This window comes from Spermophilus citellus (genome assembly GCF_964194105.1).
Source record: "Spermophilus citellus genome assembly, chromosome: 13".
Classification (NCBI taxonomy): Eukaryota; Metazoa; Chordata; class Mammalia; order Rodentia; family Sciuridae; genus Spermophilus; species Spermophilus citellus.
Genome location: NC_138193.1, coordinates 9,845,844 through 9,871,187, shown reverse-complemented (window position 1 = coordinate 9,871,187; position 25,344 = coordinate 9,845,844). Strand labels below are relative to the sequence as shown.

At 57.1% G+C, this 25,344-nt stretch overlaps 2 protein-coding genes across 6 annotated transcripts; one reads left to right on the top strand and one right to left on the bottom strand.

The window, feature by feature from the left end:
- Window positions 1-879: 879 nt before the first annotated feature.
- On the top strand, window positions 880-6,656 carry ANKRD23 (ankyrin repeat domain 23). Of its 4 annotated transcripts, XM_081265510.1 has the most exons (9): window positions 880-1,026; window positions 2,442-2,588; window positions 2,773-2,907; window positions 3,879-4,004; window positions 4,239-4,337; window positions 4,424-4,522; window positions 4,614-4,712; window positions 4,835-4,933; window positions 5,010-6,656. In XM_081265510.1, the coding sequence occupies exons 1-9, from the start codon at window positions 1,000-1,002 to the stop codon at window positions 5,103-5,105; spliced, it is 927 nt and encodes a 308-aa protein (XP_081121636.1). In that variant the 5' UTR covers window positions 880-999; the 3' UTR covers window positions 5,106-6,656. The 4 variants fall into 4 exon arrangements, with proteins under 4 accessions (XP_081121636.1, XP_081121637.1, XP_081121638.1 ...); XM_081265511.1 differs by lacking the exon at window positions 4,239-4,337 and having other exon boundaries at window positions 4,382-4,522; XM_081265512.1 differs by lacking the exon at window positions 2,442-2,588 and having other exon boundaries at window positions 985-1,026.
- A 3,715-nt stretch (window positions 6,657-10,371) lies between these two features.
- On the bottom strand, window positions 10,372-25,181 carry CNNM3 (cyclin and CBS domain divalent metal cation transport mediator 3). Of its 2 annotated transcripts, XM_081265506.1 has the most exons (9): window positions 23,816-25,181; window positions 16,914-17,057; window positions 15,224-15,373; window positions 14,657-14,826; window positions 14,430-14,526; window positions 14,037-14,170; window positions 13,510-13,648; window positions 11,627-11,724; window positions 10,372-11,168 (listed from the first exon to the last, which is right to left on the bottom strand). In XM_081265506.1, exons 1-8 carry the CDS (start codon window positions 25,047-25,049, stop codon window positions 11,675-11,677), a joined length of 2,118 nt encoding a protein of 705 aa, XP_081121632.1. In that variant the 5' UTR covers window positions 25,050-25,181; the 3' UTR covers window positions 10,372-11,168; window positions 11,627-11,674. The 2 variants fall into 2 exon arrangements, with proteins under 2 accessions (XP_081121632.1, XP_081121631.1); XM_081265505.1 differs by lacking the exon at window positions 11,627-11,724.
- Window positions 25,182-25,344: the final 163 nt, after the last annotated feature.

The following is a 25,344-nucleotide window of genomic DNA, read 5'->3' as shown; positions in this document are numbered from 1 at the left end:
TCAGACTCTGGAGACTTTGTTGAAAGAAGACACCCCCAGGCCTCAGAATCGGGTCCTTTAGAAGCTCTGGGTTTCCCCAGTTCCCCAAGGCCTCTGCAGCCTTGGGACCACGGGGCCTCCTCGGCCACAGCTTTCTTCCTGTTTTGGTCACCTCTGATGGTGTGGCTCTGATTCTGGAGCCTTATTTACCAGCTATCTGGTTTCCTTTCAAAGGTCAAAGCAGAGTTCAGCACAGCTGGGAGAAGGGCATACGTGGCTTCTGAAGGAGATTCAGGACATCTGACAAGGAGAGGGGTCTCAGGGTCACCCGCTAACTGGAACCTGCAGCCTCAGTCCCTTGTGCCTGTGGAGGGGCACGCCATGTCCCAAGAGTGTCTGGTGGGTCCTGCCTGGGGGCATGGAGGACTTCTACAGGACAGAGGACCGATGACCGCCTCCTGGTGATGGGGCTGTCAGCTGAGGTGAGGGAGGGACGGAGAAGGAAGGGTGGCCTTGAGACTGGTGGACTGGGCCATGGCGTGAGACCTGGGTCCCTCTTGGAGAGGCCACGGGGATTCCTGAGGCAGTAGGTCAGCCTCTGCTCCTGTCCCTCCCAAGGTTTCGGGAGGACTCTGGCCTTGTGCGGGGGCAGCTGGGCTGGTGCCCAGGCAGCCAGACACAACAGGAGACTGGGGCTGGGCTCCTCACAAGTGGGCTCTGGACCAGAAGAGTGGGGAACGTCCCCAGGCTCTGGGCTGGGGGCCGGGCTCCCTGGGACGTGGGTGTGGCAGGTGCAGGGCAGTGGCTGTCTAGGAGGTGGCCGACTCAGCTCCTGGCTGCACCTTTTCTTGCCCTCCGAGGGCCACAGTCCCAGGCTGGTATTTTGGTGAGTGTGACAGCCCTCCAGAGTCATCTGGTCCTGGCACAAGCCTGTCCTCCCTGCCCCCGGGCCTCGGCTCTCCTATAAAAGGGCTGAGCCGCGCGCTCCCCTCACTGGGGGTGTGGAGAGCAGGGGGGACCATGGACTTTGTCAGCATTCAGCAGTTGGTGAGGACACGGTGGGGTGGGGGGCAGACTGTCCCAGCAGAATGGCACCTGCTGGCTGGAGGGTGGCAGCTCTTGTCATGGTCTGAGGTTCGGGGAGGACAAGGAGGCCCGGGTTCTCTCCTGGTCTCTGTCTGATTCTCATGCGAGGTGCTGAGGGGCTTCAGGGCAGGGCAGGGAGACAGCGGGCAGGAGTTGGGCGATGGTGGACATGAAAACCCTTGAGCTTGCTGACGTTTGTTCTCTTGCTTTTTGTTTGTTGGGGGGTTTTGTTGGTCGGTTGGTTGGTTGGTTGGTTTGAGGGTTTGGTCCTGGGATTGAACCTGAGCAATTTACCATTGAGCTACATCCTCAGCCCTTTTCTTCTTAGAGACAGGGTCTTGCTAAGTTGCCCAAACTGGCCTCAAACTTTGTGACCCTCCTGCCTCATCCTCCTGAGTCTTTTTGGTGTTTTGTGACGCCTCACAAGCACCTAGACAGAGCTGCACCCTCAGCATGAGTTTAGTGAGTTTGCCCTGAACTGGGTAGCAGAATAGGAAGTGCCAGGTGACTGCAGAAGACACAGGGGTAGCGAGGCGTTCCTTTCGTACAAGCACCATGATGGCCTTTGCTCTGGAAATGTCCAGAGGGTATGGGGGAGGGGGTGCTGTGTGAGCTCTGGACAGAGAGAAATGACATTTCAGGGTGTCAGTTTTAGAGGGTGTGAGGTATGCTGTCCGGCAGGCCCATGGTCGGCCAGTGGCCCCCGCCTGCCATAGCCCCTGCCAGGAGGGGCCTGGAGGGCCCAGGGAAGGTTACATTGGCAGGTGCCACAGAAGGGCATGTGTTTGTGCTGGCTGGAAGCCCTGAGCTGCTGTCCTGTCACCCAGCCCTTCTCCCCACCCCACGCGCTCCTCAGCGCGGCCCAGCTCCCAGCAGCTCGGGTCATCTCTGTGCCCTTGGGAAGTGCTGGTCTGAGCCCCTTTTACTGAGGTAGAAACAGCTTCACCAAAGGCAGGGAGCTGAGCCCAGGGGTTTAGAATTTTGGAGTCAGGTGACAGTGTAGCACAAGCTGGTAGGAATCTAGGGACAATAGCCCAAGAGGGAAGCTAAGGTGTCATCTGCACTGGGCTCCTGGACACGGCCCAGGACTATAAATAGAGGTGGCCACATGCCCCGAACCCTGCAGGCTGCTGAGCAGGGCAGGGGAGGCAGCGGCCAGTTGGGCCTGGCCTCCGATGCCTGTGGTTGCCACAGTGGGTGTGGACCACCACAGGGGTCAGAGTCTGCCATGCTCCAGAGCACCAGGGAGCTTCGGGGAGGGAGGGTCAGGCTGACTCCCAGCTCAGCCGGTCAGGGTCTCCCTGGTCCTGCACCAGGCTTCCTGTGGGTTCCTCCCTCGGGTTTCCCGGGCTGCTCACCCACATCCTGTCCTGCAGGTGAGCGGAGAGAGGGTTGAAGGGAAAACGTTGGGATTTGGGCCTGAAGTTCCTGATCCTGGAGGCTGGCCTACCGACTGGAGGCTGGGACTCCAAGAGGCCGTGGCCCGGGAGAAGCTAAAATTGGAAGAAGAGAAGAAGAGGAAAGTGAGTGCTGTTGGGGGGTGGCCAGTCCAGGTTGGGCTGCTCTCAGCGAGGGCCTGGGGGCCAGGCTGGTGCTGTGTCTCTGGGCAGAGCAGCCCAGGAGCACACCAACCAAGAGGCTGCCCCAGGGCCCCAGCCACAGGCTGATGGCTGGCCTGGCCTCGCCTTCTGCCACTTCCCACCCCAGCTGGAAAGATTCAACAGCTCCAGACTGAACCTGGAGACCGTGGCTGACTTGGAAAACTTAGTTCAAAGACGGAAAGAAAAGCGACTGAGACTGAGACGCAGAGTCCCCCCCAGGAAACCTGAGCCCGTGGCTAAGGTGAGAAGTCGAGGCTGGGAGGCCGCAAGGGCCCGGGGCTCAGGTCCAGAAGTGAAGGCCCCTGTCCCTGGGTGGGGGGTGCTTGGGGAAGAGTAGTACTGGGGCCACCAGGAGCCACATGGACTCCACACTGGAGCCGTGATGGCTTTCTAGGGCGACTGGGGACTCAAGCCACAGAACTCAAGCCGCTTCCTCTGCAGGCTCTGCCCCGGCTCCTGCTGTGGCTCTCCGGCACTCCCTGGCCTGCACACACAACATCCCTTCCTCAGGTGGTTTCCCCCCGGGTCCAAACTCCCTCGTTAAAGGGACACCAATAGCTGGGCACAGTGGCATGCCCTTATAATCCCAGTGACTCAGGAGGTTGAGGCAGAATTGTGAGTTCAAAGCCAGCCTGAGCAACTCAGTGAGACCTTGTCTCAAAATAAGAAAACAGCGGAGGATGTGGCACCCCTGGGACCAATAAATAAAGATGGACACCAGTCAGACTGGAACAGGGCTACCCTTCACACGGCCTCATCTTAGCTAGTTATATCTGCAAGGATCCTATTTCCAATAAAGTCTCATTTCAAGGTACAGGGGTTAGGACTTCAGCCCCCCCTGTCCCCGCCCAGTGCTGGGGCTGGCAGCCAGGGCCTCACGTGTGCTAGGCAAGTGCTCTGCCACTGAGCTTATCATCAGCGCTTTCTATCCTTAGAGACAGGATCTTGCTAAAATGCAATCTGAATTTTTGGAAGATCCTGTCTCTATTGGCCTCAAGCCTGTGACCCTCCCGCCCCAGCCCAAGTAGCTGGGATCGTAGCATGTGCCACCGTGCCAGCAACATGTGAATTTCAGGGGGAGACTGAAGAGAACTACTTGCACAGGGCATTGGTGTACTGGTCCTCAGCTGTCCAGGAATCATTGGTGACACTGTGGTCACGGGTGCCTACAGGTCTGGGGAGTGACTTGGTCTTGTCCTTCCCCTCACCCAGTCGCAGCCCCAGGCCCAGCTGGAGCCTGTGGACCTGGAGATGTTCCTGAAGGCAGCTGCTGAGAACCAGGAGGCCCTGATTGACAAGTTCCTGACCGATGGAGGGGACCCCAATGCCCACGACAAGGTGTGCAGTGGGCGAGGGCTTGTGGCACCTGTCCGAGCAGGAGTGTCACACTGTGGTCCCAGCCCTGGCCTGGGACCACAGAGCTTGTCTTCGGGGTGTGAACCAGTGGCGTCCTGAGCTGGGAGGGAGAAGCCCTTGCTGATGGCAGGATGGGCAAAGTGTTTGGGGACCTCCTCTGAACAACAGGTGGGTGCTCCGGGTAGCTGCACCCTCCTAACCCCATCTCTGCCCCAGCTGCACCGCACAGCCTTGCACTGGGCCTGTCTGAAGGGTCACCTCCAGCTGGTGAGCAAGCTGCTGGCAGCCGGTGCCACCGTGGATGCTCGGGACTTGGTGAGTCCCGGGAGGCTGCTCCTCACTGCCAATGCTCTGCGCAGCGTCCCTGCAGGTCTGAGGGCTTCGGGGCCTCTGTGTTACAGCTGGACAGGACTCCTGTGTTCTGGGCCTGCCGAGGAGGACACCTGGACATCCTCAAACTGCTGCTTAACCAGGGCGCCCGGGTCAATGCACGGGACAAGGTGAGAGAGCCAGGGCCTGCTCTGGGTGGCCTGTTAAGAGAAGCTAGGAGGCCACCAGGTTAGACGTGGCACTGAGCCCCTCTCCTCCTAGATCTGGAGCACCCCCCTCCACGTCGCCGTGCGCACGGGCCACTCCAACTGCCTGGAGCACCTCATCGAGTGTGGAGCCCTCGTTGATGCCCAGGACAAGGTAGGCACAGCGGCTGGGCACCCTGCAGCAGACCAGGGCGCTGTCCCCTCGGTCACAGCCCCTGCCACCCTGCTGAGGGCCCTCGGGTGAGGGCACGAGTGGGACCTCCCGTTTCCCCACAGGAAGGGGACACAGCGCTCCATGAGGCCGTGCGGCACGGCCACTACAAGGCCATGAAACTGCTGCTGCTCTACGGGGCCAAGCTGGCCGTGCAGAACGCGGTGAGTCCCCGCGGGGTGGTGGCCTGCGTCCGGGGCTGGGGGAAAGGGAGGACTGACCTGGTGTCCTTGTCCCTAGGCCTCCCTGACGCCGGTGCAGCTGGCACGAGACTGGCAGCAGGGCATCCGGGAAGCGCTGCAGGCCCATGTGGGGCATCCCCGCACCCGCTGCTGAGGCCCCGGACCTGTGGGTCCCTCAGAGCCACCATTCCGTTCCCCCTCTCCCTGCATCTGTGCTCTGCGGGCCTCACCGCAGAGTGGCCATCCCCCTCGGGGCTCTGCTTCCTGTCAGAGCTGAGGGGCAGTCAGAGCCCTGCAGGTGGAGAGACCCCGGCTTGTGGCAGGGTAGCCGCGTCCCCCACTAGGGCTGGGGCTGGGAAGGACTGAGGCAGAGGACCACAGACAGCTGCGAGCTGCAGTCCAGGCGAGGGCAGGAGGGCAGCGGAGCCCAGGGTGGGGCAGAAGCTGACGGGCCCTGGCCCAGCTACCAGGACTGGGCATCAGGCCTCCTCAGTGTCCACTGTCCCCAGAGCAGGAGCCTGGCCCTCGCCTTCCTCCAGGGCCAGTCTCCTGCAGGTGGTGATTCAGATGTGGCCAGCAGCTGCACCCAGGACACAGGAGAGGCCACCGAGCCAGCCCGGCAGGCGTCCGGCATTGGTGAAGCTGCCAGCTGCCCTTGGCGGGGTCTCCCGGGGCCTGGGTCCTATCAGCCGCAACCCTGGTAGGGTCCGCAGTGGCTCTAGGCACCTCAGGTCTTCCGGACTCTGGAGGCGGGTTCTGGTGGTTTGCAGGGCCCCTCAGCAGGGCGACGCCCCGCAGAGCAGCCGCCAGCACCCGCCGGGTTGCTCAGAAGCCGAAGGCTGAGGTGCTGGAGCCACAGTCCCGGGAGACCCGTGCCCTCCACCTCAGGGCCCCCTGTGGCCTGCCTGCGCAGCGTTGGTGGCTGGCCCGTGGCCCTTCGCGTGGGCTGGAGAGCCTGGGCGCTGGGGCTTGCTTGTGGCCCACCCAACTCTTGGGGCGGTGGCCCGCAACCCTCGTGCCTGAGGCCCTCCCGCCCCTGGTCCTAGAGAGGCCAGACCAGGCCTGCAGCCGCATCCACCCCCACCCCTCCCCCCACTCATCCCCACAGGGGTGCATGCTGAAGAGCCCTGTGCTCTTTCACAGGATGTGCCAGCCACTGCATTCCCACCTGCCAGCTGGAGGCCACCAGGGCCCCTTCCCCCAAGCTCCCAGGGCTCTTCCCTCTGGCGGTGCGTGTTTCCAAGTTCCCCAGGGTGGGCCTGAGCGCTGGCAGGGCTGGCTCCTTAACGCCAGAAAGCGGGTCCTAAAGAGCCCTGCCCTCAACTGGGAACCACAGGCTGAGGGAAGGGCTGGGACAGCGCCTGGCCTCCTCAGGGTCCTGGGTTGACCTCACAGGGCAGACATTCATTCTGCAGCAGTTATTTTGACTTTAACTTTGGTGGCCTTCTCAGGCCAAGAACAAGACTATGATACTTGTGAAAGGCTGACTAGAGCCCCCCGGGGCCACACCCGTTCCACGGGGCAGCTCCTGCCCCGTGGTGACAGCCAGCGCACGCCCAGATGCTGGGGCTGTGGGCAGACAGGCGCTGTAGACCATGGCAATGACAACTCCTCATCTAGAAAATGAGGACACCAAGTGACAGACAAAAATGGCTTTTTATACACATCATTATTTTTTTGTTCATTAAATTGGTTGATGACCTACCGTAGCCTACTTGTCTTTTTTGGGCACCAGGGACTGCCTGGCAGGGCCCCAAGGCCTTGTCAACCTTAGCAGCAAACTCAAGCCTTGTAACAATGCAGGCCTGACATTGAGACAGGCCACCAGGTGCAGAGTGGACTTTGTGTGGGGTCCATGCACATGGGTCTTGCTGTCAGAGCACCTCGGCTCATTGATGGACCGGATCAAAGAGCAGTGGTTCTCAGCCTCGGCTGCTTATTAGAAATCACCAGGGGAGGCTTTAAAAGATCATTAGGTCAGAAACCTTGCATATCAGTAGACCACTAGCCTGTCTGCACACACTGGAAATCCCCAGGAGTCTACCTAACCAGATACACCCACCTAGAAGATGAGGGAGTACATCAAAATCTGAGGATACATCAGAAACTTACAAACCCCTATTTCTGCATAACAGCAATGAACTTGTGAAAACAAATTAAAAACAGTACCACTGTTTAGAAAAATTAAATACTTGGGTTTAAAGCTAATAAAACATGCAGGGAAAGATGCTGAAATCTCCAAAACAGAAGTTAAATAAATGGAAAAATATACCATGTTCATGGACCAAAAGATACAACACAGTCAAGACGTCAGTTCTCCCCAAGTTGACGTACAGGTTTATCTTGGCAATATTTTTAGATGTAAACAAGGTTATTCTCAAATTCTTAAGAAAAATGTATAACCTAAACAATTTGAAAAAGAACAAAGTGGGAGGAACAACTAATCTATTGATTTTAAGGCTCACTACATAGGGGCTGGGGCTCAGTGGCAGAGCACTCGCCTAGCATGTGTGAGGCACTAGGCTCAATTCTCAGCACCACATATCAATCAATCAATCAATCAGCTAATTAAAGATACACTGAGAACTAAAAAAAATATTTTAAAAAACCAAGGGACAGACGTGGTATTGGCAGAAGGACAGGTATGTAGGGGCTAGGTAGATGCCTTTTTAACAAAGGGTACCAGAACAATTGATCATCTATAGGCTTAAAAAAAAAAAAAAGAGCCTTGACCTCAGTTTTATATGAAGATTAATTCAAAATGGATCACATTTATGGAAAAAAAAAACAGACAATTTCTGGGGCCTCAGACTAGGTGAAGAATTTTTGACACTAAAAGCACAATGCATAAAAAGAAATAAGTGACTTCCTCAAAATTAAAACCATTTGTTCTGAATAAGTCTCTGCAGAGAAGATGAAATCTAAGCTACATGTGTCAGCTTTTTGTTTCCATAACAACCTGAAATAATCCACTTCACGAAGAAGGACGGACTTGAGCTCATGGTTTCAGAGGGCTCAGCCCATGGTCACCTGGCCCTGCCGCCTAGTTTTCTCTCGAGGGGCCTGTGCATCGTGACAGAGTACTCAGCAGAGTGACGTGCACATGAAAAACCTTCGTCCCAGTGTCCCTGTCAAGGACGCACTCCCCAGTGACCTACCTTCTTCCCACCAGTTCCTACTCCTGCAGGGTCCACACCTCCCAGGAGCCACTGCAAGCTGAGGACTGAGCCCCTAACATGTGGCCCTGACACTCCAGATCCAAACAATAGCAGTAGAGACTAGGATAAAGGACTTGCAAACCAAAAACCCCACAAAAGACTTTAGCATTTAGAATAGATGAGGAACTCTCAGAACAGCAAAAAACAGCCCAATTAGAAAGTGGGCCAAGGACAGGGACAGAGATGTGACCGAAAATGCATGAAAAAATGCCCACTACTAGCCATCCAGGAAAGGGGATGAAAGCCACTGGTTCTGCTCACACCCAGAAGAGCCAGAGGGAACAGCAGCATCACCCAGTGGCGGAAGAGGATTTCTGTTCTGAAGTGCCTGAAGCTGGTTGCTAACTAAACACAGCAGGGCGCAGTGGTGCTTGCCTGTCATCCCAGAGACTTGGGAGGCTGAGACAGGAGGATCACAAGTCCAAAACCAGCCTCAGCAAAAGTGAGGCGCTAAGCAACTCAGTGAGACCCTGTCTCTATATAAAAAATACAAAATGGGGCTCAGTGGTTGAGTGCCCCTGAATTCAATCCCTGGTACCTTCCCCCACTAAAAAAGAATTAAACACGCAATAACCATGACCTAGCAATGGCACCCCTGGCATTTATCTGAGAGCAGGACGTTGATCTTCGCACAGACCTATGTGCACATGAACATGATGTCCATAGCAGCTTTATTTGGAATAGCTGAAAACTGGAACCACCCAGATATCGTTCGACAGGATGGTAAGTACACTATGGAACACCCCTTGGCAAGAGAAAGGACCCAACCACCGGCAGGTGACAACCTGGATGCGTCTCCAGAGGATTGTGCCGAGTGCTACATGGTCACTGTGACTCCACTGATATAACAGTCTTGAAATGGCAACACGAGAGCAAAGAGGAACACGTTAGTGGCTTCCAGGGGCTGGGGATGGCACGGGGGGCTTTCCAGGGGCAGCCCAGGGAGATCTCTGTGGTGACACGGGCGCAGTTCCACAAATCTGCCCAGGACACACCGCACCTGTATCAAAGCCCTGATTTGGATACTGTGTTGTAATTAGCTAACAAATAACCGTAGGGGGAACCCAGGTAAGGGGTGCATGGGAACCTCGATTTTTGCAACTTCCTATGAGTAATTATGTAAGAATAAAAATTGGGAAAAGAAAGCTCTGTGTAGAACCTGGTATCCTAGATTGGGTCCTGGAATGGAGCAAGAGCGTTATTGCCAAAAAAAAGAAAAAAAACACCCCCTGAAAACCCAAAGAAAACCTGTGGTTCAGTTCCGAGGACTGACTGCACCCATGTCCATGTTCAGTGCGTAAATGTACCCAGGCTTCATACGATGTCAACAGGGGAGGCCAGGTGGGTGAAGGGTGTATGGAACTTGCCTGTGGATATGAAACTATTTCAAAAATAAACCCTCGAGCCCAGAATGACTAAACTGGAAGTCTCAGGAGTGGCTCAGGTAGGAAAAAAAAAATTGTTTTTTTTTCAACTCTACGGATGGAAGCCAGGGGCGCTTAACCACTGAGGTACGTCCCTAGCCCTTTTTATTTTGAGACAAGAGTCTCACTAAGTTGCTGAGGCTGCCTTGAACCCAATCCTCCTGCCTCAGCCTCCTGAGCTGCTGGGATTACAGGTATGCACCACTGGGCCCAGCTCAGATTTTTAATCTGTCAAGTGATTCTGATGTGCAGCCGGGGCTCAGAAGCCTGCTGTAGAGAGAGATGACTGAGAGTTTGTTTCCCGCCTGGGTTTGGTCCTCAAGAACAATTTCTAGGTGAGCACACCCCTGTTCTTTTGTCCTTTAGTCCCATTTACAAGGACCCAAATCTCCTTGAGAGGGGCTCCAGAAACTTCCCTCCTTCCCTCCCCAGTCTGTGCCCCCGCATCTCTGTGACGCCCCATTCCACACAGCTCCACCCTGGGAGGAAAATTCAGGTAAACTGGAAGAAGAAAAAAAGCTGTCTCTGAAACTCCTCCCTGAAACTGTGACACGAGGGGAAAACCGGGGTGGGGGTGGGGGGCAAGAACTTGAAATGTCCTAAGGATGTGAGAGAAACTGTGATGTTTTTGTAGAAAGAAGGGCGATGCCGGTGAAGCCGGTCACAAGCAGCCCTCCTGTCCCTGGCTGCACTCCGCACCTTACAGCTGCAGGCACCTCCCTGGACACCTCCCTGGACACCTCCGCCAAAGGCCCGAGCCAGGTGGAGGGGTGGACGACCCCCTCCTCCCACGCCTGACCCCTTCTCCACACAGAAACTGACAATACTGTTGGTGGCAACAAGCACAGGGTGGAGGGATGGCCCCGGGCCACACTGGCCCTACCTGCTGCTCGGGACTCCAGGAGGGTTCGGAAAGGCCATCTCCACAGGAAGGAGCAGGGCGAAGAACAGACCTGCAGGGAGCCCCGCTTCTTGGTCTGGCACGTGGAGAAGGCCAGGGCACGTGAACTGACATGTGGCACGGTAAGGGGAGCCACCAAGGACCAAGGACATCGTGGACCAGGCCACGGATATGAACCCCAACTAAAACTCCATTTGCTCAGAAAGTGCTGCCAGCAGCAGAGGTCAGCCAATGGAAAGCAGAGCGGACACAGGCCTCGGCCACGCGTAGGCGGTAACTGGCCACAGTGCCTGGCTTGAAGAGGTACAGACACACTGCACTGTCACAGCGTCAGAGGGGAAGGGGAAGCTGGGCCCTGGGGACCAGAGATGATCCTGTTCCTTTGTTTCTTCCAGAGGCAGGCCTGGGGGCCGCGCCAGCTGACCCCACCTCCTGAAGGACAGCGGGGCCTGCCGAAGGCTCCTGGCACCGAAGCCTGGGATCCGCGTCTATAAGGGCCATCTAAAACGTGGCCTGAGTGGTGGGGACAGGCTGGCTTGCGAAGCTGCCGCGGCTCCCTCCAGCTCCCCACGGGCGTGTCCATTCCCCAGCTCAGCGCCTGGCAAGCAGTTAGACTCCTGGATTCCGCCCAGGGTTCTCCTCCACTGGGACGCAGGGCCTGCTGTGGCTGGACCCTGGGGAGAGAGGGAAGGAGAGTGGATACCCACGCCGGTGCGGGGAGCGTCCTACCAAACCAAGGTCAAGTCTCTAGGACAGGGAGCAGCTGGAAAGGCAGAGGGCCCGGGACGTCTCAGGAGGCGTTGGAGCAGAGGTGGAGTGGCTGGTTGGGAATGCGGTCAGCCTGTTTTGACATCACAAGGGAAAAGCCACTTGGAGGACAGAGGCCATTGAGAAAGACAAGGAATCTGGGCCACCATCTCTGGCCCAGAGAGGCCCAGGCCACTACACTGGGCAGAAGAACCTGCTTGGGACCACACACCTGGTGCTGGAAGGAGAAGCAGATTTCTCAGCCCTCCTGTGTTCCAGAGGATGACTGTACGCCCCTGGCCCCACCCAGGGAGATACCCTCCCACCGGGAGCTCTCTGCTAGCGCACAGGAAGCCAAGCCAAGAGAAAGAAGGGAGATATTTACCTCAGTGTTCTCTGAAAACAAAAAAGGCTCACTAGTCCCAGTCATCTATCAACTGCAGTTTCCAAATGTGCCAAAGAGGGAAAGGTCTACTGGGAAGGCTAAAGAGAGCAGAGAGAGAGAAGAGACGGCAGGCTGTCGGCCGGTGGTGGAGACGGAGCCGGGGCTCCAGTAGCACAGAGGGGGGGCAGTCCTGTGAGCCACGTGCAGAGCAGTGAAGCGCCAATCTCCTAGTTTTGCAGGCCATTTGGGCTCTGTCACAGCTACTCAGTTTCACTGTCATCTTTCAGAAGCAGCCACATACAAGCCACAAACAAATGGGGTCTACACCTGGGCAGCTGGCCCGATCTGGTCCCTGCACCATGGTCTGCTGACCCCTGCGGGAGGCAATTTGCAATGACCATTTTCCAAACATTTCAATAAAGGCCATCTCTGGCAGGGATCTAGGGCCAGGCTCCAAGGCACAGTTCACCCTGCACTACTTAATAAGCAGCACCCCACTGAGACCAGCCTGCGCTCTTCAGGAAGTGAAGGCCACGGTAACAGGGACACCCCAGGGAAACCCCGAGTGTTCAGGCAAGGAGCAGAGACAGCAAGCAAGTCTCAGGGAGGCAATTCAGGCTGCACGCAAGTGAGAGCCACCAACACCGTGTCACAGAGCATGGGGTGATCTGTCACAGAGAGGGGATGACCCAAAGCCACTGCCAGGACTCTCTCATGGGATGGCTCAGTGCTCAGCTGGAAGGGTTTTCACAAAGCCTCTTGGGGATGGGGTGAAGCTCAGTGGGTGATGCTTGCTGAGCATGTGCAGGGCCCTGGGTTCCACCCCCAGCGCCTTTAAAAAGCCAAACAAGCTGCCTCTGCGCAGGGGCTCTGAAGGCAGTGGCACACGAGGTCTGCACCCCGCCCGGGCTGCAGGTGGAGCCAGAGAGGGCTGACGGGAAACCCAAGACAAATGGCTCACTTGTTAAAGATTAGTCTTGGGTTTGAGCGGGAAGCTGGACCCGGCACCCCATGTGAAGGGGCACATAGCCCAGCGGGGAGGGTGGCCACGTGGCACTCCTGCTTCAGTCCAAAGCCTGGACTCACCAGCGCCCGGACCTGGAGCCCACAAAGGCTGGGCCACCACCGTGGTCCCCAGGGTTGGGGGACTCTGCCCATTACACACACGCACCACCTCGCAATTCAGAAACAACTTTTGTAAAAACATCTCTGCACTCTGGAGCACAGGTCTCAGTGACCAGAGCGGCGGTCCCCTGAGGCCCCGCAGGCCAGGGTCCTTGGCCCCCACTTTGCTTCTGTAAGACGGGCAGAGTGGCTCTCAGGACCCCACAGAGGCGAAGGCACCACAGGCTCAGGCCTGCACCCAGGGGGAGTCTCAGCAAGAGCTGGCTCCCCAGGGCAGGTGGGCGAGGAAGTGGGACCTGCACCCCGCTCCTCTGCAGCCTCTGAAGCCCAGCCAGGACTCCACTCCAGGACTCCCCTGGCCTCAGGGCCTCATGCCTCTGCCCTCTCCACTGCCGCTTCACAGGGCCACATCTGTTCCCCAGCTGCTCCTGCTCGACATGGAGCCCCAGGGAGGCTCTCACTGCCCGCCACCCCACTCCTCTGCCACACCCCTTCCCAGCCAGGCCCGCGGCACCCCAAGTCTAAGTGGCCAGAAGTTTCTGGACTGGACGGACCTGGCCGCCAGCTCCTCTCTATAAAGCTGACCATTCTGAGAGGCCCTCAAAGACCCAGCGCCAGCCGAGCTACAGCTGTCACCCAAGCCACTCAAAACAGCAAGAAGGGACAAGGACAGGGAGAGAGCAGAGCCAGGAGGCCAGGGCAGGTGGGGTGCAGCCAGCAGGTCTGAGGGAGGCGGCCGGACCTGCCGCGAGGCTTACCCGCGGCTGCCGTGGTCTTGTTACTGAGGAGCCTGGTCTGACTGCCTGGGAGGACCTGGAGGTCAGAGTTTTCGGGGGACGGTGGCAGGCTCTGGGCTCGGGTGGCCAGGAGTGCATTGAGGTACTGCAGCCGCGTGACCTGGAGGACAGAGGTGTCACCCAGCGGGGGACACGGCATGGTGTGGGCTCGCACCTCTGGCGGAACTGGATGGCAGGGCGAGGATGCAGGGAGAGGAGCAGGGAAGGGCAGAGGGCAAGCGGGCAGAGGGGGCCAGAGACCAGGCCCTGAGACCGCTAAGCCACGTGGTCAGGGTGTCCAGGGAGTCAAGGCCTCAGGACAGCCAGGCCAGGGTGGTGAGGTGTCCAGGGAGTCAAGGCCCCACATTTGGGCAGCGCAGGGCCTGGTCTTGGGCCTCAGGGCCGCTCAGACCTCACTCTCCTCCACACACACTGGTGACCAGCTGGCCTAGCCCCTTGGGGTCACAAAGCCAGTTAGTGCCAACACCACACGCAGCACAGGCGGTCACCTTGATGAGCTGAAGGTCAGAGAGGGCCCTCACGGTGTAGTCGGGACAGTAGGCAGAGGAGCGGGTGCCCTCGGCTGGCTCGGGCTGCAGGTCGTGGCAGGTGGGCTGGTGCGAGGGCACCGGGGACTGGTGAACTGTCAGGAGGAACAGGCGGTGAGGGCACCGCTGGGCAACTGCTGGCTCTGCGGCCTGCCCCAGTCGCCCTGAGAGGGGACAGGGTGGGGACTTGGGGGAGGGCAGAAGACACCACAGGGGAGGTTCTGCAGGGATGGGGTGCACCAGGTGAGCAAGAAGGAAGGCTGTCCCCGCTCCAGAGCCAAGAGACGTCCTGCGGGGACCGGGGCCGTTCCACAAGCCAGGACCCAGCCCTTAGAGGTAGGGGCTGCGGCTCACCCGAGGACGGCGTGGTCAGGGCAGACACTCCATAGTAGGTGAAGGCCCCGTTCTCAAACTTCAGGCCCTCCTTCCCGATCTCCACCTCAACCCTGCCCTGGGAGGAGGGAGGGCAGGCAGACAGACACAGGCACGGGTTAGCGTCCCCAGGAGGAGCACCAGGTGAAATCCCAGCGACCTGGGTGGCAGGCCTGTGGCTGTCCTCCCCTGCGGCCGGCTCCAGTCACCTGCAGGATGAGGATGAAGTAGTCCACCGGCCGGCTGCGCTGGTACAGGTAGTGGTGGGCGGCCAGGCGGTCGCTCTCATCAAACTTCACCTCCTGGTTGACGCTCGGGTGCCTCAGCAGGTGCAGGAGGACCTTCTCAGAGACGCGCAGCGGGCTGAACACGTCCACCTCTGCCCCAAAACCGGAAAAGAAAGAGTGCCTACCGGGCTGAGCGGCCTGCATGCACCTGGCTCCTGCGCCCGCACCCCGGGCTCTCCCTGTGCCCGCACCCCAGGCTCCCCGGCGCCTGAGCTGCCACCTTCCACAGAGAGCAGGGCAGGGCACATGTGGGCCCAGCTGAGGTTCCCTGGCCACCCTTGCCAGGGGCAAAGCCCAGTTCTGCTCTTGGTCACTTGGGTCAGCCCTGGGGTCACCTAAGAGGCTGACAGAGCTGCAGAGAAAGCACAGATGTTGTTCCGCGTGACTCTCCTGTTTACTAGGATCAGGAAGCAGCTGGTGTCCACCATGGGTGGGCTCCTGACCCATGGACAGTGAGTGGAACAGGGACATGGACCACTCCTCTCTCACCTCGGGAAAGGAAGCGCTGGGTGGCCAGGAGCAGCTGAGGCGAGATTTTTACTTTGTATTCCTCGTCAGACACCTTGAACAAGGAGAAGTCCTCCTTGCGCTTGAGCGGGGCACTCAGGGAGGTGGCTGTCCTCCGCACGGCAGCATCTCCTGAGGGGTGAGAAGATGGCAGCTCAGGCACAAGCAAGAGTCTCATGAACGCAGACCCTGGGCCCACTGGGGCTCTGCTGCCCGCTCCTTCTTCCCCAGGGATGCAACCCTGTCCTGCTCCCCCAAGGAGCCTGGCGGCCATTCCTCCCCAGTGAGCCTGGTGCCCAGGATGGGGGCAATGACCCTCACTTCCCAAGGAAGTGAGGAAGGGACCGCCCTCTTGCTTGGAGTTGGGTAGAAAGAATGCTGATGAGAAGAGCTGTCCGTCAACACAGGCCTCCCGGGGCCCTGCTGAGGACTGCTGGTGGCAGGCGGCAGCAGCAGTGGCAGTGGACACTGACCTCGGGACCTCATGCCCGATCAGTCTCAGGAACTGAACTGAAAATGCTGTGCTTGGGAACAGACGTGGGGGTAAGCCATGTGCTTGGCAGCACAGAGCAGTGGGCAGCTCAGGGTCCCAGGTGCCCGTATGAGGCCCACAGCCCTGGAGCACAGGCCCTGTGTCTGCCCTGCAGGCCGCAGCCAGCATCCTGAGAGGAGGAAGACACACTCTAAGGCCCAGGGCTGTTGCGGGAAGATGCTCTTGGTGGTCAAGAATGGGTTCCTGTCCCTTTCTGTGGTGCTGGGGCTGGAACCCAGGGCCTCATGCATGCCAGCAGGCAAGCACTTTCAACGAGGCCTCATCCCCGGCCCAAAGAACGGCACAAAACGACCTGCAGCAGAAGACACGAAAACTGGAAGAGCCCAGGAAGGACAGAGCCCAGGAAGGACAGAGAGCCCAGGAAGGACAGGGCCCAGGAAGGACAGAGCCCATGAAGGACAGAGCCCAGGAAGGACAGAGCCAAGGAAGGATAAAGCCAGGAGGGACAGAGCCCATGAAGGACAGAGCCCAGGAAGGACAGGGCCCAGGAAGGACAGAGCCAGGAGGGACAGAGCCAGGAGGGACAGAGCCAGGAGGGACAGAGCCCATGAAGGACAGAGCTCAGGAAGGACAGAGCTCAGGAAGGACAGAGCCCAGGAAGGACAGAGCCAAGGAAGGATAAAGCCAGGAGGGACAGAACCCAGGAAGGACAGAGAGCCCAGGAAGGACAGAGCCCAGGAGGGACAGAGCCCAGGAAAGACAGGGCCCAGGAAGGACAGAGCCAGGAGGGACAGAGCCAGGAGGGACAGAGCCAGGAGGGACAGAGCCCATGAAGGACAGAGCTCAGGAAGGACAGAGCCCAGGAAGGACAGAGCCAAGGAAGGATAAAGCCAGGAGGGACAGAACCCAGGAAGGACAGAGAGCCCAGGAAGGACAGAGCCCAGGAGGGACAGAGCCCAGGAAAGACAGAGCCCAGGAAGGACAGAGCCCGGCATGCACAGGAGCCGTGAGAGCACCGACGGCCCGGGCAGGAGGGAGCCCTGCCGTGGCGGCCTTACTGACCCACGGGGGCAGGGAGGGGGCCTGGTGGGGATGCAGCGGGCTCTGGAGCAGAGGTTCACCAGTGTGTGCACACAGTATGTCTCAGGGCAGGGAGGACCAGTGGGAAGTCAAACTCACGGTAGTCTTCAGACTCGTCCAGGATCTCGGACTTGATGATCTCCTCGATGACGTCCTCCACAGTGACCAGGCCCAGCACCTCATAGAAGGGATCGCCCTCACCCTCGTTGTTCACCTTCTGCACGATGGCCAGGTGGGACTTCCCTGTAGGGAGGGGACACTCATTTACAGCTAGCAGGGGGCACCCCATTTTTCTCAGTTTCTCCTGGTATGAGCCCACTGCAAGGATAGAAGCCAATGTTTGTACTGGACACTGGGCCACACACCCTATGTTTTGTGGTTTTTTTTTTATTTTTTTTTTAAAGAGAGAGTGAGAGAGGAGAGAGAGAGAAAGAGAAAGAGAGAGAGAGAGAGAGAGAGAGAGAGAGAGAGAGAGAGGGAATTTTTAATATTTTATTTTTTAGTTCTCGGCGGACACAACATCTTTGTTGGTATGTGGTGCTGAGGATCGAACCCGGGCCGCACGCATGCCAGGCGAGCGCGCTACCGCTTGAGCCACATCCCCAGCCCCCTATGTTTTGTGTTTTGTTTTTGATATTAAGGATTGAACCCAGAGGTCCTTTCCCACTGAGCTACATCCCCAGTCCCCCCCTTTTTTTTTTGGTACTGGGGATTGAACTCAGAGGCACTCAACCACATCCCCAGCCCTATTTTGTATTTTATTTAGAGACAGGGGCTCACGGAGTTGCTTAGCACTGCCTTTGAACTTGCAATCTTTCTACCTCAGCCTCTGGAGCCACTGGGATTACAGGCATGCGCCATCACGCTCAACTCCCCAAGCCCTTTGTATTTTTTACTTTGTGGCAGGCCTCACTAAGTTGCCCAGACTGGTCTCGAACTTGTGATCCTCTTGCCTCACCCTCCCAAATAGCTGAGAACAGGCACGCATGGAGGCTTCCCAAGTTCTCAACAAGCTGGGCAAAATCTCAGAGGCATATTCATTGGCCAGAGGTCCCCACACAGACAATAGCAGAGCTGGGATTGGCCCCAGGTCTGTGACTCCGAGCCATGCGGAGGTCTAGCCAAGCACATCCTGTCTAGAACACAGGGGTCTTACACAGCAACTGCAGGTGTCTACAAACAGGACACCAAGACATGCTGGCTGCCCTGAACGGTCTCAGTAGGGGAGCCCACGAGTCCATCCTGCCTGACTCTGGGAAGGCCTCCTAATTCTTAAGGCTGTCCTCTGGGGTCAATAGCGGGAGGTGGCCATTCAGAACCCAACCTGTGCACAGAGGACAGCAGGTGGCCAGGACTGGTCCACCTTGCTCCTGTGTCTTTCCCATGTCATTTTCCTACTTGGTTTACTTAGTGAGAAGGGGCAGATTGAAAACAACCCATGTCTCAGGATGTCGGGGAACACTGGGGGACTTCTGGAATTGACTCTGCAGTAGGTAAGTGCTTTTCAGCCATAAAACTTGATACCTCTCCCAGAGAAACAGAAAGGCAAGGCATGTGGGTAATTTAAGATCTTTTGAGTGGGCACATTAAAAAAATCTAAACTCAAAACATAAAAAGGGCTGGAGATGTAGCTCAGCAGGCAGCATCCTCAGGTGCAAACCCCAATGCTGCAAAGAAAAAGAAAAAAAATAGGCAGAATTAAGTTTAATAACATTTTAAGTAATTCAATATAGCCAAGATATTTCAATATATAACCCCCCCACACACACACACACACAAAAATAGCAATAGATAGCCTCCCCTGATTGCACAGAATCCCTGAACCTGGTTTGTACTTGATGCCTACAGCACACCCCAAGTCAGTCTAGTGCCCTTCCCAGCACTGCACAGCCACAGGTGGGAGGGGAGTGGCTGCTGGACCCGCAGGACCACAAGTGAAAGGGCGGAGGTTGGTGTGGGCACAGACCTGCACACCTGGGGGAGTTTGCTCCAAGAATCCTTCAGGCAAGCAGAAAAATCTTTGTGTGACTCACACTCCACACACCAAGGGCTTAATGGAATGAAGCGTCCCCCTTCGGGGTGCTCTAGTACCCCTGACCAAAAAGCCAAGACGGAAATGACCACATGAGGTCATCTTCCCCTTTATAGGAGGAAAAGGCACAGGGTCCCTGGAGATCTCTGCCCAGTCCTGCTAAGCCTGAGGCATCAAGTCAGGGGACAGGTATTTCTACATTCTTCTGACACTCTGACTGTGCTGGGAAGGGCTCAGGCTGGCGCACAGGCACCATTTCTGCAAGGGCCACGGCTGCTGCGCCACAGAAGGCAAAGCTACAGGCCCGCGGGGGACACCAGGCACATGACAGGCAGTTTTGATCAACACCTTTGAATTCCTGAAACCAAAGCCCAGGGTCTGAAGGCCACACCTTTGAGCACAGAGGCCTGAGCCCACTCCTCCTTTCAGGAAGCTGAACCCTTTGCAGGGCGCCTACAGGAAGGGACTCACTTCTCCCAGGCTGTCAAAGATGTGCAGAGTAGGAACATGCCTCCCCACGACCGCCACACTGGGATGACTCCAAAAGGAATGGAGGAAAGCAGGGCTCCTGGAAGATCCCCCATGTGACTTGCTCTCAACAGAGGATGCTCGAGGGCCAACAGGCAGCCCTGAGAATGCAGTAGGGGACTGAGAAAAGGCAGCTGGCCGATTAAAGATCATGGCCATCTGACAGGACCCAAGCACTCACAGGGATACCTGCAGGCTCTCAGGGCCAGTTCTGCGGAGTCCATAAGGCATGACCTACGGCCATGGGAAAACTCTAGTTTTAATTTGAGTTCACAGGCTCCGGAGTACTCCAGTTATTTGGATGCTGGAAGACCTTTGCATGATGCCCAACTTCTAGGACACCTTTAAAAATGCAGTTAAGAGTTTAATCTCTCCATCTTTCCTTTGTCCCCAACTCCCTTTTATTTTGCAGAGCTGGGGATACGGGGTGGGGTTTGCACATGCTAGGCAAGTGCTTTATCATTGAGCTATGCTCCTAGCCCTTTTGATTTCATTTTGAGACAGGGTCTCACTCACCTACCCAGGCTGGCCTCCAACATGCAATCCTCCTGCCTTGGCCTCCCTAGACTTTGTAATTATAGGCATCCTGGCTCCCTTTGTTGTTCTGTAGAAAAACTAAGTGTACCAAAGCTATGAGAAAAGTCACAGGCTAACACTCCTCCCAGATGTCTGAGCAGGTCTGACTCTTCTCAGCATTGTGGCAAAACATGACAGTAAATCAAAACTGGCTGTCTGACAGCAGCATCTCTGAAAAGTTCATTGCCCTAATCTTCTCCTCACTTACTCCTCACTCTCATCACGGGCTGAGCAAAGGCAGCAGGGGTTAATGGCCATAGAGAAGACGCAAGTCACCTACTTCAGCCCCAAAGCACTCACACTGCCTGGGGATAATTGCTGTCACCTCAAGTCCACACAGAGGGGTGCTTCCCCCCAGCTTACAAAGTTCCCAAGCAGATGGTGCTCTGAAGGAGTGACAGGAGCAGAACGTACTGGCCAAGAGGAAGATCAGTGGGCAGAGAGATGGGGAAAGGATCGACTGTAAAACCTCAAATACCAGGAAGACTGCAATGTGCCCTTTGCTCATAAGCAGAGGATCATAAAAGGACAAAGACAGAGAGGACTTTAACAAGGAGAAACACAGGACACCAAAAGGCCACAGAAAGAGAAGGCAAGGCAGCTCCAGGGCGGCACCAGAAAGACAGGGCCATTCTGCCCCAAGAATGGCCCTCACCCACCAGGAACCAGGAAGCCAAGGAGGACCAAAGTGACCCCACTGCAGGTCCCACCCTGTCCTTCCTCCCCACCATTGGCTTCTAGAAGGAGGCTTTCCAGCATGTTGTCAGATGGCTCTGGAACAGTCTGATTGAACCAGGAAGGGATCAATCCCCAGCCCTCCGGGACCAGGCAGTCTGACAACCTGCTCCGACTGCCCGTCCTGGACAGGAGCACCTGTACTGTGACAGCAGGTCCGTCGGAACCTGCTCCACTTGCCCCACCTTAAAAACTAAGAGCAGGGAACCAACCTAGATGCCCTTCAATAAATGACTGGATAAAAAAAATGTGGCTTATATACGCAATGGAATATTACTCAGCAATAAAAGAGGATAAAATCATGGCATTTGCAGGTAAATGGATGGAGTTAGAGAAGATAATGCTAAGTGAAGTTAGTCAATCCCAAAAAACCAAATGCTGAATGTTTTCTTTGATATAAGGAGTCTGAAGTGGGATAGAGAGGGGGAGCATGGGAGGTATAGAGGAACTCTAGATAGGGCAGAGGGTGGGAGGGGAGGGAGGGGGCATGGGGTAATTAATGATAGTTGAATGTGATGATCATTATTATCCAAAGTACATGTATAAAGACACAAATTGATGTGAATATACTATGTATACAACCAGAGATGCGAAAAATTGTGCTTATATGTGTAATAAGAGTTGTAATGCATTCCACTGTTATATATTAATAAAAAAAAAGAAACTTGAGAAAGTTATAACTTTAATGGGCAAATTTTAAAAAAAAATCTCATTTGTAATTTCAAAAGCTCATATAATATATAGTCTCTTGATAGCCATGGTAATTCAGTAATAAAAAGCATAATCCTAAAGTTGCAAAAAAAAAAAAAAACTAAGAGCAGAAGCTCCCTCCCAGCCAGTCACAACCCTGGCTCCCCTTGGTCCATACTGGTGGAGGCCTGTGTACAATACGAGTCGCATCCTACTTGTTCTCCCAATTGCCACCTGCCAAGGTACTTCATCCATCCCAGGTGCCTCTCCTGACCACTCTCCTTCCCTTGGAAAGTGTCCCTTCCCTTAGCTTCCAGGACATTCCAAACTCCTCTCTGCTTCGGCCCTAGGGATCAAGCCCTGGTCCCACACACACCTCTCCCAACCCGTCTTGCCTCCATGAACATTTTAATTCTTCCCATCTAGGGTGCCTGATGGCTCTGGGCCAAGCTTATCTGCCAAATTTGAAAGGCAAGACCACGGCAATGAAAATCGTGGCCCCAAGGCTTTGGGAAACGAAGGTCTTCACCAACCTTACCCTAAACATTATGTCTCTCTCCTGAAGCTCTTCCCTTTAGTTCCAGAGAAGGACACGCCTTCCCCCACCATCTCACAAGCAGAGAAATCACAAATCCAGCTGTAGCCAGACACCAGAGCTGAAGGAACCGAACATAAGAGCTTACAATATCAAAGGGACAACTATGGTCTCTACCCTGGACCTTTCTGGAGGTGGAACCTGCACTTCCGGGTTCACCCCCTCTGCTAAATCCTCTCCCTGAGTAGCAAACACTATCTACCCGTAGCCCACCCAGGACCTATCACTGTTCTGCTACCAAGCTCACGAGCAGCATGCAGGACATGTCATCCCCAGTCCCTTTATGCTCGTCACTGACAGCTGAGGACCTTGAGCAAGAGAGGCTGGGTGCAGGAGCTCAAAGCAGGCGGGGGCAGGATAGAACACACCCGGCCCACTTCAGGGCCACCCACTGTCACTCCCCTCTAGAGCTGCCTCGCTGGGCACTACCATGATTCAGGGCTTTGCAGGCCCAGACAGTATGCTCACCACCAGGAGGATCCAGCTGGGTCTGCCCGGGGTTCCTCCCAGAGACAGGTGGGCAGCGCGGCTTTCTAAGGAAATGGCCAGGAATACTGCCATGCTCTTTAACAGACCATCCAAACCTCTCACCCAACCCTGAGCTACATGCAGGACTGGTGCAAGGATCAAAGGACATGAGGGCCAGGCACAGTGGTGCACGCCTATGATCCCAGCGGCTTGGGAGGCTGAGGCAGGAGGATCACAAGTTCAAAGTCAGCAGCCTCAGCAATTAACCAAGGGCCTAAACAATTTAGTGAGACTCTGTCTCTAGGTGAAATATAAAAAAGGGCTGGGGAGGTGGCTCAGTGGTTAAGTGCCCCTGGTACCAAAGAAAAAGCAAAAAGAAAGGAGATAAGGCATGGAGAGGCCATATCGGAGCCTGGCTCCACAAGGGAGTCATTATGAGAAAGGCATCTTCCTGCCCTGACTGTCCAGGAGCTCACCAAGCAGCTCCCACGCAGACCTGGGGCCAGGAGACTTCCCAGCTGCCAGAAATAGCAGGGGGTTTACTCACTTCACCTCCCATCAGGCAGCAGCCTTTAGGGTCAAGTCCATCCAGAGCCCTGGGCTGCCCTTCCCCTTATCCTGCAGGAGTTCAGGTGTGGGAAGCATGGATGGTGGCCAAGGAGCCTGTCAGACTCTGGGCAGCACTCTGAGGATGGTGGAGGGGACTATAAGGGAGCCCTTGCCTTCTCACCTGGAGGGCCCCACAATCTCCACCTCCAACCTTGTGAGCAGCAAATCAGATGAAAGGAGGGGGTGAAGATGTGGGGTTAAGGGAGAACTTGAGAAACACACTTAGGGTTAGAAAAGGGGAGGGGGATTAAAAGGGAAAACAAAACAAAGGAAGACAAGGGAAAGGGAGATTAAATCAGCACCCATAAAGTTGTTTTGGTGAAATCAAAGTGAAAGTTTTCTCCACACCTTCAAGAAAGTATTTATGAGTCACTCCCTGTCTGCAACCAGGAAGGCAGCAACAGGGACCTCAGCAAGGCCCAAGGAATATCATGGTCTATCTAATTTGATACTAAACCTGTGCAGATACTAGCACCCAGATATCTACTTTTGCATGTCCTTTTAGTTTCTATCCAAGAGTTTGGGTCATACAAAGCCCAAAATGTACAGAAGTGGCCTCAGGGTGTTAGAAGTAAATGGAAAGTTTCACCAAAGGGGGTGCCAAGGTTTTGGATTTCTAGGACACTTCATCCACCTCTAAATTTTTCAAAAAGTCACTGCCAGATTCAAGGCCATCACCTTCTGGAAAAGGGGAGGTCTCATATCCCCCACCCCTTTTCTAGGACAGGACACGCATGTGCATCTCCTCCTGGATTCCCGGGGCTTTACCTCGCTTGAACTCCTCCAGGACTGCGTCTAGCTTGGTGTCATTGAAGACGAAGTGGAGTGGATGGTTGTAGAAGCGGGTAATGGTACTGAGCGGCGTGCAGTCCTCGGGGTCCACGAAGGCCAAGTCCTTGAGGTAGAGCATGTCCACGATGTTGGAGCGCTCTTCCTCGTACACCGGAATGCGCGTGTGGCCGCTCTGCATGATGCTGGCCAAGACTCTGAAGTCCAGAACTGCACTGGCATCCAGCATGAAGCAGTCTTCGAGCGGCGTGAGCACGTCCTCCACTGTCCGGTAGCGCAGCACTCCCTTGCTGAGGTCGCTGTAGGGGTCGCCGCCTCCGCGCGCTAGCTCCAGCACGCGCTCGCGCAGCCGCCCGGGCCGCGCCGCCAGCTCCAGCAGCTGCCCCACTGGCAGCGCCACGGGCAGGGTGAGCAGCACTGCCAGGCGGCTGAGGCTCAGAGCGCGCGGTGCCAACGCCAGCGCCCAGCGCCCGCTCACAGCGGCCGGAACCACTTCTCCTACCAGAAAAACCAGCCCTGCGCAGCCCAGCACCGCGGGCACCGCTCGCTGGCCGGCCGCTCGGTACAGCAGCACCGCCAGCGCCGCCTGCGCCAGGCTAGCCAGCAGCAGCAGCGCGCCCAGGGCGCAGCCCGCCCAGCGCCGCGCGGGTTCCAGGCGCCGCGCCGCCGCACGCTCCGCCTCCGAGCCGCTCTCGCGCAGCACCTGCACCTCGGCGGGCGCTAGCGCCAGCGCACTCAGCTGCAGGCCCCGCGCCAGCGCCGCCAGCGCCAGCAGCCCGGCCGCCCCCAGGCCCAGCGCCCAGGGCGGCGCCGCCTCCTCAGCTGCCCCGCCGCCCGGCTCCACGCGCACTGCAAGCAGCGCCGAGTTTGGGGGCACGGCCTGGGCGCGCAGGCATAACAGCGCGCGCCACTGGCCCGCGGGAGCCGCCGTCTCCTCGGGCGCCGTGGCTGGTCCACCCTCGGGGCAGCCTGCCCCCTCGGGGGCCACCCAGGTCCAGGAGCTGTTGGCGAAGCCCGAACCCAGGAGGCGCAGGCGGAAGGTGGCCTCCGGCGCGGCCCGCACAGCCCCTCCGTGCACCCACCCTGGGCCCGCCTCTCCGTCCTCCTCCAGGCAGAAGCCCAGCACTCGCGGGCCCGGCGCCGTCTCCCCAGCGGCGTTGCCCAGGCAGAGCGCGGCGAGTACCCAACCTAGCCGACCCGCAGCCGCCGCCATCGCCTGCAGCCCCCTCTTGGCCTTTCGCGCAGCCTACCCCGCTCGCCCCGCGCCCCCGCCTCCCCAGCCAATCATCGCCGGCCTTCGCGCCGCCTCAGCCAATGGGCGGCGGAGCGAGGGCGGGCCCCGGGGTCGGACTAGGCTGCGCCGGGGAGTAAACAAGCCGCGCGGGGCGGGCCGGGGGCGTGGGGTGCTCGGCCCTGCCGCTAGCCGCTGCACCGAGGGCTAGCGGCCGCCAGCGCCGGAGGACGCGGGGTATTGGGCAGAGCTCCGGACTCCAACGCCCGAAGGCCCG

Bases quoted from the DNA above. Each gene is read 5' to 3' on its own strand.
- ANKRD23 (XM_081265510.1), top strand. From the start codon at position 1,000: ATGGACTTTGTCAGCATTCAGCAGTTG. The intron at 2,589-2,772 runs GTGAGTGCTGTT...TTCCCACCCCAG, and splicing joins AAGAAGAGAAGAAGAGGAAA to CTGGAAAGATTCAACAGCTC. The intron at 2,908-3,878 runs GTGAGAAGTCGA...CCCCTCACCCAG, and splicing joins AACCTGAGCCCGTGGCTAAG to TCGCAGCCCCAGGCCCAGCT.
- CNNM3 (XM_081265505.1), bottom strand. From the start codon at position 25,049: ATGGCGGCGGCTGCGGGTCGGCTAGGTTGGGTACTCGCCGCGCTCTGC. The intron at 17,058-23,815 runs GTAAAGCCCCGG...CCCTCCCTACAG, and splicing joins CCTGGAGGAGTTCAAGCGAG to GGAAGTCCCACCTGGCCATC. The intron at 11,169-13,509 runs GTAAGCCTCGCG...CTCTCTCCCCAG, and splicing joins CAAGACCACGGCAGCCGCGG to GGTCCAGCCACAGCAGGCCC.